This window comes from Arabidopsis lyrata (assembly GCF_000004255.2).
Source record: "Arabidopsis lyrata subsp. lyrata unplaced genomic scaffold ARALYscaffold_4, whole genome shotgun sequence".
Taxonomy (NCBI): domain Eukaryota; kingdom Viridiplantae; phylum Streptophyta; class Magnoliopsida; order Brassicales; family Brassicaceae; genus Arabidopsis; species Arabidopsis lyrata.
Window position 1 is genome coordinate 11,185,511 of NW_003302552.1, and position 12,561 is coordinate 11,198,071.

The 12,561-nt window shown below is 37.1% G+C and overlaps 2 protein-coding genes across 2 annotated transcripts; one reads left to right on the forward strand and one right to left on the reverse strand.

The window, feature by feature from the left end:
• Nucleotides 1-2,928: 2,928 nt before the first annotated feature.
• Nucleotides 2,929-6,014, reverse strand: LOC9315138 (fe(3+)-Zn(2+) purple acid phosphatase 12). The gene is made up of 7 exons (XM_002880840.2): nucleotides 5,558-6,014; nucleotides 4,417-4,528; nucleotides 4,085-4,314; nucleotides 3,869-4,007; nucleotides 3,565-3,785; nucleotides 3,358-3,479; nucleotides 2,929-3,224 (listed from the first exon to the last, which is right to left on the reverse strand). Exons 1-7 carry the CDS (start codon nucleotides 5,942-5,944, stop codon nucleotides 3,026-3,028), a joined length of 1,410 nt encoding a protein of 469 aa, XP_002880886.1. The 5' UTR covers nucleotides 5,945-6,014; the 3' UTR covers nucleotides 2,929-3,025.
• A 127-nt stretch (nucleotides 6,015-6,141) lies between these two features.
• Nucleotides 6,142-7,514, forward strand: LOC110229260. The gene is made up of 2 exons (XM_021029013.1): nucleotides 6,142-6,874; nucleotides 7,160-7,514. The coding sequence occupies exons 1-2, from the start codon at nucleotides 6,582-6,584 to the stop codon at nucleotides 7,512-7,514; spliced, it is 648 nt and encodes a 215-aa protein (XP_020884672.1). The 5' UTR covers nucleotides 6,142-6,581.
• Nucleotides 7,515-12,561: the final 5,047 nt, after the last annotated feature.

The window sequence follows — 12,561 nt, forward strand, 5'->3', positions numbered from 1 at the left end:
ACACGGAAATTTTGCGACCGTTTTTTTGCGACTAATGGAAATAGTCGTTATTCAGTTGCAAAACCCTCTTTTGCGACCGTTTAGCGACTAATATCACAGTCGCAAATGAAGTGTACACTATATATCCTCACTTGTAGTCGTTCTTATATGTCTTCGGTAGTGGATATGAATATATGTCAAAATACTAAAAAAAAAAATTAGTAATTCATATGTATTTACCGTTATACTATGTACAAGTATAAATATAATTATCTTATATATATATATCAAGAACTATATATCTCACCAAAAAAAAAACTATATATATATTACTAATTGAGAAAGTGGTAGAGTTACGTTCATGGAAACCATAATTTTCAAACTCGACGCTTGAAAGTTCTTCCATTGTAGTAAGACATGTATTTACTCTAGTATAAAATTGTATGTATGTTAGTAAAATGCGTAATTTTGTTTTTTTTTTAATAATAACATTGAAAATGACTTTATAGCTAAATTGACATGCTAATTTATTAACATAGAAACATCTCAAAATACAAAAATTGTGCCTATCAGAAATACTTTGACATCAGTTGAATAATTCCTCGTCCAACTTACCATTCTAATCTTGTAAACCTCTAACAGATAATTTCAGTAAGTATTGTCTTTTTCTGTATTTTAGTGGTCTACACAATAAGACTAGTTATACTACACAACAACTATATTGAATAAACAATTCAACTGTTGAATAGATACAATGGTGAGTTGAATAAATGATTGAAAATGAGTTAAATTAAATCTTGTTGAAAAGATTTAACATGTTAAAATGAGTTGAGAAAAAACTTCATTTGTCATATGGTGTTTTTTAATTGACACAAAAATTGCATAGAAGATAAAATATAGATTCAACATATGGTATTTTATACTTGTTTCATTTGATTTGTACACACGCAAAAAAAAAAAAAAGAACCCGTTGTTTTACTAGAATTTTCTCCATTAGCCTCTAATAATTTCTTATTTATATCTTTACTCATCTTTTTAATAAAATGGATCCAACAGTAATCTTTTCAACACCCAAAATTTTACTATTAACTATTTTAACTACCCAAGCTCCAACAATTATCAATTTTAAAATTAAGCTTCTAATCAACCCCAAAATATGCAAAATTATTGTTTTCCACAAAAAATTTCATGTCGTCAGCTGTTCCAAACTATCGTCCATTTTATAGATCGATGATGCCATGTTATCTTAAGCACCCCATTAATCTTTTACTCCATGGGTAATAAATTATTTTGCATGATAAAAGAATTGAATATTTTGATTTTTTTACTCAAGTGGCTTTTGGTGGTATGATCTGTGATAATGAACCAATTCCAGATCCATAAGATTTCAACTCATGATCGCCGGAAAAACCTTCAATAGACCATAAGCAAAATTTGGTGCTACTAAGTTGTGAATTCAATATGAAACAAACAAAATTGTTGGCATAAACCAAAAAGGTGAGTAATAAACCCATTTTTTTAGTTGCCAAAAAACAATTAATTAAGAATATCAAATACTTAATAATTTTTCTAAAAAAAGTAAACTTCTTTTTTACTGAATTTAGTTTCATGCAGAATTACTAATGTGGAATCACAAAACAAAACAAAAAAAAAAGAAACAAAAAAAAAGAATAGGACATAAAAATAGTGAGATAAAGTGTTGAATTTTATTAAATAAAACCATTATAGAGTTTAACATTTAGTCCTTACCCTAACTTAATGACTTAATCCCTGTTTATAATGATAAATTGAACACTCGACTTAATCATTGCTTTCTCATACGATGTTCTCTCTGATCATTGTCTTTTGATATGACCAACCCAAATTATTATTCATATAACGTTTACAATAATAAGAAACATATATATTGATCAGAACAACTAATAAATTTATCATCTATATTTATAAGGAATATCATATTGAAGGTTAAAAAAGTACCAACAGGATAAGTCTTTGGAACATTTTGTCGAATGATGTCAAGGATGGAAGTGAAAACCAAAAAGTGATTCTGGTTTTGATGGTTTTTTAGTAGTTGCGTTTTGGTACTCTAGTTAAAGTCGATTTGATATAAATTTAGAGTGATATTTCCAAAAATTGGACTGAAATGAACATCAAAATCATTGAAAATAAACTAATATCTTTCTAATGTTTGGGAGTACATCAGCTCGTAGTTGCAAAAATGTTTTTTTTTTTCTGAAGACATGTGTTTTTTTTTTTTATGTTTTGTTGGTTACATTTCTTATGTCATGTTTGATGAACTGAACATTGGACTAAAAGGTGAGACAACTTTTATGAAGGTGATTATAACGTCTATAAAATTCATGAGAATTGATTTTGTAAAAGAAGTTGTATTTCTAGAGATGTAATTAACAATTCCTTCATAAATAATAAGTAACTTATAGCACTTGGGAGGGGATCATGTAAAATGCTCATGTCCCTGGTTCGAGGGGATGTACGAGGTTAGGCCCAAAACCTCTTAGTTATTAAAAAAAATGAGTAACTTATGGCACAATAGTTACTCATTTTTTTTAATAACTAAGTAGTAGATTTTATCAAATCATTCATTGTTGCTAAGACAATAGATGAATCAGAGCTTTAAGTCAATGCTAGTGCACACTTCGGAGACACAAATAAAAACCAAAGTTGTAGATGATGCCGACCGCGGGGTAAAGGATAGGTATGTGAAGAGTATGGATGACTTTGCGAGGAACGAAATAGTAAGAAAGGGCGAGTAGAAGCTGTTATATTCGTGTTGCAAGTTGGAACACTACTTGGTGGAGTCATCATACACACACACTGGTGAGACTCTTATGGAGAAATGGTTCACAGATACAGCAACCCACGTAAGAAGAGGAGAGTGGATGGTGAAATGGTTTTTTATTTTTTTTCTGTATGAGAGCGAGGAGGTTATAATCAAATCTCTCAATAACATACCCTCATAAAACAGTCACAAAGTGATTTATTTCTTTCGAATAGCAGCGAAAATACAACCTTGTTCAATTTGTGTTTAAAATGCATCAAGCCATGTCTTCTTTTGACCTCTCCAAAACCGATTGAACAACCACACAGAATCCGCTGCCACAGAGTTCCCATCTTGGTTCCTATTCCAGCTGAAGTAAGCATGAGTTCTGTTTTTAATCTCTAGCAACCCGTGCCCAAAGCTAGGTTCTCGAAAGGCGGAGTATTTTGGTTGTGGCTGCATCATGCTACAATATAGAAAAAGCCAGTCACATAAAAGTTCAAAGAAAGTGTAGAGTTGTATATCAATAACAGAGTTAGTTACAGAGTCGGTTACAAGTAAGTTACTCTGTTATAGATTGCAGAATATGTTAAACTTACTCAGTAACCAAGCCTTCCGAGTTTCCTCCATCCCCGATCGTTATGTATACAGGAGCTGACTCATCCGGTATTGGCTCACACAGTCCATTGACAATGTTGTAAGCAATGTTAGAAACACGTTCCTGCGTCATTACTTTAGGATCATTTGGGGACAAGGCAGGAGTAGACATAGATCAATTTTATTGGGGGACGAGTAAATTAACTTACCGATCTCTCATAGGCATGAACATGACCTGCAAACACAACATCAACCTTGTATTTAACAAACCATTGTTCGTACATGACTCTCAATGTTTCACCTTCCATGTAATGATGCACATAGCTACTGTATAACGGGCAATGTACTAAGACAATAAGCCATGGCGTCTCTGTTCGATTCACTCCTTGCAATTCCTTTTCGAGCCATTTGTATTGAGGTGTGTATTTCCCTAATCAAGAATATGCAAAATTAAGTAACAAGCTACTAAATAGTTCTTTATTTATAAAGCAGTTCTTCTCTTTAATTCCTTACCATAAGACGAGTAACACGACATAACAATAATATAAGCCGACGCCCTTTTGATGGAATACCACAATGGAGATATACTTCCCGATGCCTTATATGGCGTATGATACCGATTCATAAAAGGCTTGAATGGTTCTATTTCACCCTATAAAACAACCTCTTCAAGTTTTAAGCAAAAAGTAAGAAAAAGAAACAAGGAAAGGAATAATATTCAAGTCTTACAATGTCAGGAACGAAGTCGATTTCGTGGTTGCCAGCAGTCAATATCCAAGGTTGATAAGCAACACTTCTCTCAACGAACCTTCCCCAAGTATCCCATCTATTGTTGTCATGGTTAGGGTAACGATCCGCGTAAGACAAGTCTCCTACAAACAGAACAGCCTGTCCTTTCCCCGGATTCATCTCATAATGGCTTAACGTACTATTTGAGTCATAAGTTTGTCCTAGATCCCCTGGAAGGTAACAGAAAATCACACATTGGAAAGTTGTTTGAGACATTAATTAATCAAATGTCTAAGGTTTTGTATGAAATTTAAAGACAATATTTAATATACCAATTAATCCAAATGTGTAAGGTACGTCAGGGCCTGGTTTAGGCGGAGTGAAGAACCAGAACCGTCTGGACCACCTGCCACTCCCAATTTCGTAGTAGTATTTCGTATCAAACTGCACACGACCATGTAATGAATGAATAAGAATAAAAGAACCGTAACTAAATTACAAACACAAAAGTTGTTAAAAGTGTGTTTAATATAAAAATATCGGATCCGAACCGAAACAAACCGATCTAAAAACCGAATTATATTTTAATATGGTTTAAATGGATTTATTTTTCTTAAATCCAAGAAAAGAAACGGAATCTGAATCCAAACCCAACCGAAATACTTGATCGAAAACCAAACTATATTTTAGCATAATTTAAATGTAGGGGGTGATTGGAAGAGGCTTTAAGGGCTTTATATATTTTTTTAAGTCTTAAAAGCCAAATATTTATCAATCACAATTTTAGGACTTTAGTTTTTTTTTTAAGTTCTTAAAGTCTAACTGCCCACTTTTTTCTTTTTTAAGTTGAATTTTCTAAACTTTCAAACAAATAATAAAACTTTAAAATAAATAATAATTCAAAACTTTTTTTTTTCTTCTCCTCGTAATAATTAGAATCTTTCTACATGTTTACATATATTGTTTCACAAATATTTTTTGATAAATTAATTATTATCATTTTTCAATCTTTCTTTTAAGATCCATTTCAATAATAATCATTTTATTTTCATAATTACCATTAATATTGGTATAAAAGAGTTTATAGAATAGTATTTTTAATAAAACATATACTTACCATTTCAAATTTTATTTTCATAATTACCATTTCAATCTTTCTTTCTACAGTCAAAGTCTCTATAGTCAAAATTTCTACAGCCAAAATTCTTAAAGCCAAAGTCTATAGAGCCAAAACTAACATCCTCTTCCAATCACCCCGTATTCATTTTTCTATATCCATGAAACTGAATTTGAATCCTATCTAAATCCGAAGTTTCATTTTCTAAATTAAGGATATATTCGACTATAAATAGAAACCATAACCATATCAACCATCAATAAAAGATTAAAATTAACCAGAAAATCCAAAGGAAAAAAAACGCTAAACCAAACCGAAATCCGGATCAAAAACCGCTTTAAACTTATAAGACTTACTTTTAAATCATTGATGAGGCAATGATGGATGTAACCAGAAGTGTAATTAAAGAATCGGTAAGTATTAACGGTTCCTTCTGCTTGTTTCTTCGATTTCTCATTCTCAGACCAATAATGAACAGTATTTGAACCAGGCTTAACCGGAGTCACCCAAGAAATAATCACTCCATTACCTTCATGGTTCCCTTGCGTTAAATGAACTTGTTGAGGTGAATTAGGACCAGGAGGAAATGCAAAGACATCGCTGTCTAATGGCATGTCATCTGGTAAATCACTTGCTCTGACATATTCACTGGTGATTCCTCCATGGCATAACTCAACAAGAACACATAACAAGAAGATTATGAAAGAAACTCGTTTGATTTTGAGGTCAGATCTTGAACTCATCTTCAAGGTTAGATTTTCTGAATCCGAGACGAAGAACGTGCTTTAGATTTTTTTTTCTTTATCGGGAAATTAAATAGCCTGACATGGACATTGTTGACTTTTGAGTTTTCCAACAAGAATCGTGAGAGGATATTCCAAATTTTTATTTCATATTTTTAATTCCTTAGAAATTATAGGACAGAAAGATATTGTTGGGCAACAAAAAAAAAAAAAAGAACTTTCTAGTTCTACTAAATCTAGGGATCTCATATAATCATTACAAAAAGATTATATATTGGAAGGGTCAACCACTTTTTGCTTGACATATGTTTACGGTAACCCGGAGAGAAAGCCAAGACAACAACAATGGCTTATGATGGAAACTTTGGTCAAAGCTGGTCTCTACCACATCAAGCCAAGGATGGTCATAGGTGATTTCAATGAGATCCAAGATAACTCAGAAAAACTAGGAGGACCTGCAAAACCAGAATGGGAGTTTGCCAATTTCAGAAGGATGATGAGAGTTTCTGGTTTACATGAAGTTAAGACCTATGGTGGCCCTTATACCTAGATAGGTAACCGAAGCACTGGCACTGTTAAATCCAAGTTGGATAGAATCGTTGCAACTGCAGACTGGAAGGATAAATTTTCTAAGGCAATGGCTCAACTCTTGGATTGGATAGGTTCTGACCATCGGCCTCTATTACTTCAAACTGAGAATAACAAATGGAAAGGCATGAGGCAATTTAGGTATGATAACCGCTGGAGGTATAAGCAAGATGTTCATATGGCTCTGCAAAATACGTGGGATCAAGGTTGTAAACACTTGCCACCACAACAATTCTATGAAGCCTTGAAGCGTTGCAGGAACGATCTATCGCGCTGGAAATCAGAACAGAATCTTAATTCTCACAAATTGATTCAACAACTCCATCATGCCATTCAAAAAGCGTATGACTCTCCTTCCCCAGATTACAATTATATTATGGATCTTAAATGTAAATTACAGCATGAATATCGAATGGAAGAAGAGTATTGGCGCACTAAGAGCCGCATTCAGTGGATGCAAGCTGGAGACAAAAACACAAAATATTTTCATGCTAAAACGCAGCAAAGGAGGAGTCACAATCGCATTACATCAATTCAAGATGCACAGGGCTTTATTAAACAATCAGAGAAAGAGATCCAAGAGGTGGTGCATTCATATTTTACTGACATTTATTCTTCTTCTGGCAGTATTCATTTGGAACCAGTCCTGCAACATATACAGCCCAAGGTCACAGAAGAAATGAACCAACATCTAACCAAGCCAGTCTCTGAGGAGGAAATCTACAGGGCTTTATCCCATATGAATGTTGACAAGGCCCCAGGTCCTGACGGGTTAAATGCAGGATTCTACAAATATCATTGGAATACAGTCAAAGCAGGTGTGATTAATTTTATTAAATGTTTTTTCCAGTCTGGTTATCTGGATCCTGCTTTGAATCATACTTATATATGCCTAGTGCCTGTTGGTGTCGGATCCCGCACCAGAGGTCCGGGACCAACCAAAGATTGCCACATAGTCAGGATAACGGCCCATAAAGGATAAAGCCCATTAAACCCGCGAGTCAAAGGAACAGTCGAAGTGGTTATCACCACAAGGAGAATCCGAAGTGACGGCACCTCGACACGAGTCCAGAGACAAAGTCACGGTTAAGTCGGTCCAAGGACATTTGGGCCAAAAGGCGAGGCCCATGAAGATCAGAATCAACTCAAATTCGAACGTTAAGTATTAAAATCAAAGATCAAAACGGACATATTTAAGAGAGAATAATTGTACTTAATTAGCCATTTAAATGTCGTTTTTTCTATGTATAAATATAAGGGCCAATAGCCATGTAAAAAGGGATCTTTCTCTCGAGTAAGAAATACTATAGCAATTTTTGTAACAATTCATAAGCTCTTTACATATTCGTTTTTGTCCCTCAAGAGTAATCTTTTCTACTTAACAAAAATACTTGAGTGTGTGAATCCGACATCCACATTTTGGCGCCGTCTGTGGGGACAGAGGATTCTTGAGTGGTCAGATTTTTCTTTACTATATTTCCGAGATAAGCAGCAATGTCCGGAGGAGACGCCGTTGAGTTATCATTGGCCGAAACCCTCAAAGCCATGCAACAAACCATGTCGGAAATGTCGCAGAAGTTCTCGAATGTGGAAAAGACCGTCGACACGTTACAAACATCCCAGGTATCTCTTAGTCAAAACGTCAGTACCATACAAACTCGTGTTCGCTCTTTAAGTGCAGGAAACCTTGTGGGAATCCGAAGAAGGATATTCAACTCGCCAAGTTCCGTTGCGCGAAATGAAACCAGCGGACAAACGACTCCTGGTGCTACTAATACGGCGGTTCAGCCGTTGGAAGGAGAGACACAGCTCGAAGATGAAGATCAACTTGCAGATCAATACGAGCAGGAGAACCTCGACCAGTTCGAGACCATGAGGAAGGTTAGCCAGGAATTAAAAGAAATGAAATCAAAATTTCATCAAGCTACAAGTTCGGAGCCAGACATCAATCGAGTCATTGAAGAAGCTAGGCGAACACCTTTCATCTCGCGAATTGCAAGTTTGAGAATCAAAGACTCCCGGAAGCTCAAGTTGGATCCTTACAGCGGATTGGAGGATCCAAAGAGCTATCTCGCAGCTTTTTTGATCGCTGCTGGAAGAGTCGAATTGGATGAAGCTGATGAAGACGCAGGGTAATGCAAGCTCTTTTCGGAAAATCTATGCGGCCAAGCTCTAATGTGGTTCACCCAATTATAGCCGGGTTCGATCAGCAATTTCGACGAACTATCAGCTGTGTTCTTAAAGCAATATTCCATCCTTATGGATAAAAGCGTTTCGGATGCCGATCTTTGGAACCTATCACAAGGATCAAATGAGTCACTTCGAGTTTTCATCACCAAGTTCAAAGGAGTGCTGTCAAAGCTCCCAAGAATCTCACAACAATCAGCTTTATCTGCCCTACGAAAAGGATTGCGACATGATTCAAGGTTTAAAGAGGATTTAATACTTCATAAACCAGACACAATTCAGGATGCACTCTTCCGCGCAAACAACTGGATGGAAGTAGAGGAAAAAAAGAAAATTTTGCCAAAAGAAATAAACAAGAAAAGCCGGCAATCACCGTCCCTACCAAGAATGCACTCTTCCGCGCAACCCTTCAACCCTTCAACAACACTGTCGGAAAGCAATTCCAAGGGAAAGGAAGGTCAAATACTTGGGTCCGTGATGAAAGTTTATATTGCGACATTCATAAAGTAACCGGACATTTAACCAAGGATTGTAGTGTCCTTAAAAGGCACCTCGCGGAGCTTTGGGCCAGTGGAGATCTTTCCAAATTTGATATAAAAGATTTTGTGAAAGAATACCACGAAGCAAAGAAAAACTCCAAAGATCAAAATTTCAAAAGACCAAGGTTATCCAACGAGGAAGAACCAAGGAGTTCGAAGGGTAAGATCAATGTGAGTCTAGGAGGTTCCAAATTTTGTCGAGATTCGATAAGTTCCATCAAGAAACATAGACGAAATGTCTTACTCAAAGCAAGTTTGGGCGAAGAAGTCAATTTTCAAGGTGCATCAATATCATTTAACGAAGAAGAAACACGGCACCTCGAAAGACCTCATGATGATGCCCTGGTCATTACCCTTGACGTTGCCAACTTCGAAGTATTGAGGATCCTTATCGATACAGGCAGTTCGGTCGACTTGATCTTTTTAAGTACTTTAGAAAGAATGAGAATTAGTCGGGCGGACATAGTAGGACCTCCATCCCCATTAGTTGCGTTCACAAGTGAGTCAGCCATGTCTCTCGGAACAATCAAGCTACCGGTCCTTGCCAAAGAGGTGTCAAAGATCGTAGATTTTGTAGTCTTCGATAAGCCCGCGGCTTACAACATCATTCTCGGGACTCTCTAGATTTATCAAATGAAAGAAGTCCCCTCTACATATCATCAATGTATCAAATTTCCAACATCAAGTGGAGTGGAAACAATTCGGGGAGATCAAGAAGCTTCACGGACGTGTTATCTAGCTAGCCACCGTTTGAAGATCCAATAGCAATTAACAAAACCCGCAAAAGAGGGACTAAGACCAACATTTCCTAGCAGACAGGAAAAAGAGGATGTAGTAATCGAAGTGGTGTTGGAAGAAGATAAACCAGATCGGAAAGTCCGAATTGGAGCAACTTTGACTGGCCAAATAAAAGAAGCTTTGATTGAGCTTTTAAGGAAAAACAAAGCATCATTTGCATGGTCAGCGGCGGATATGCCTGGCATAGATCCAAGCATAATTTGTCATGAACTAAACGTGGATCCAAGCTTCAAGCCGGTAAAACAAAAAAGAAGAAAGCTCGGAGCGGAGCGAGCAAGGATAGTAAATGACGAAGTGGACAAACTTTTAAAGATAGGGTCCATAAGGGAAGTACAATACCCGGAATGGGTAGCAAACACTGTCATGGTCAAAAAGAAGAATGTAAAATATAGGGTTTGCATCGACTTCACAGACCTCAATAAAGCATGTCCCAAAGACAGTTTCCCACTCCCGCATATAGATCAACTTGTAGAATCCACCGCTGGGAATGAACTGTTAACCTTCATGGATGCCTTCTCGGGTTATAACCAAATAATGATGAACCCCAAAGACCAAGAGAAAACGTCATTTGTCACGGATAGAGGTATCTACTGTTACAAGGTAATGCTTTTTGGATTGAAAAACGCAGGAGCAACTTATAAACGGTTGGTTAACAAAATGTTCCACAATCATCTCGGGAAGACAATGGAAGTCTACATAGATGATATGTTGGTTAAATCGTTAAAGAAGGAGGATCATGTTAAGCATTTAGAGGAATGTTTCGATATTCTCAATAAATATCAAATGAAGCTAAACCCGGCGAAGTGTACATTCGGAGTCCCATCCGGAGAATTTCTCGGCTATATCGTGACCGAAAGAGGGATTGAGGCCAATCCAAATCAGATCAACGCCTTTTTAAACATGCAGTCCCCAAGGAACTTCAAGGAGGTACAACGGTTAACTGGGCGGATTGCGGCTTTGAATCGTTTTATCTCGAGATCAACAGATAAGTCGTTACCTTTTTACCAAATTTTAAAAGGAAACAAAGGATTCCTTTGGAATGAGAAGTGTGAAGAAGCTTTTGGGCAGCTTAAGGCATACTTGACTACTCCACCTATATTTTCCAAACCAGAAGTGGATGAGAAGCTTTATTTATATGTATCCGTTTCCAACCATGCGGTTAGCGGAGTCTTGGTCCGTGAAGACCGCGGGGAGCAGAAGCCAATCTACTACATAAGTAAGTTAATGACGGATCCGGAAACCAGATATACAATGATGGAAAAACTCGCACTCGCGGTGGTGACTTCGGCTCAGAAGCTGCGTCCATATTTTCAATCCCATCCGGTCAAAGTATTAACCAACCAGCCACTTCGAACAATTCTTCATAGTCCAAGTCAGTCCGGACGTTTGGCGAAATGGGCAGTGGAATTGAGCGAGTACGATATAGAATTCAAAAGCCGAATCAGTATGAAGGCTCAGGTTTTAGCAGATTTCCTGACCGAGCTACCAATACCTGGCACGCTAGAACAACCGGAGAACCAAACTTGGAAATTGCATGTAGATGGATCTTCATCAAAGCAGGGATCCGGAGTGGGAATCAAGTTGGAGTCTCCAACATCGGAAATTTTAGAACAATATAATCATTCCGATTGTTATTTAATGCTTCCAACAATGAGGCAGAATACGAAGCCCTAATTGCCGGACTTCGATTGGCACAAGGTGTTGGAGCTAAGGAAATAGTCGCTTACTGTGATTCGCAATTGGTAGTTAACCAGTTTAATGGAGACTATGAGGCCAAGGACTCAAGAATGGAAGCATACCTCGAAGTGGTAAAGGATCTATCTAAAAATTTCTCGAAATTTGAGTTAATTCGCATACCTCGGGGAGAGAATACAACCGCGGACGCACTTGCTGCGTTAGCATCAACATCAGATCCTGACTTGAAAAGAGTTATTCCAGTGGAATGCATCTCGGAGCGAAGCATTCAAGATAACAAAGAAACCCTCATCGTTACTAGATCTCGAGCAGCGGTACGTGACCGTGGCAAACCAGAGGTCGAACTGCCACCCATTAAACGAAGGAAATTAAGGGGATCGAACACATCTAACAAGGAACCCAATGTCTTAACAGAAGATGAGATTCCAGAAACAGTATTAGGGACCGAGCCATTAATCGAGGAGGATACTCTTGAACCAAACGAGCATCCCGAACCAGAGCCACAAGTATTTCACAAGGTCGACCAAATTCTGGCTAAAGACTGGGGGGCTGACTGGAGGGAGCCAATAAAGTACTACATCATGACAGGCGAGCTCCCAAAGAATAAGTGGCAGGCCAGGAAAATGAAAATCGTTAGCGCAAAATTTTGTCTATCAAAGGATGCATTGTATAAACGAGGTATCAGTGACCCTTACCTATTATGCATTTTTGGGCCCGAAGTCGAAATCGTCATGAGCGAAGTGCATGAAGGATTATGTGGGAGTCATTCATCAGGAAGGGCTATGGCTTTTAAAGTTAAAAGAATTGGAT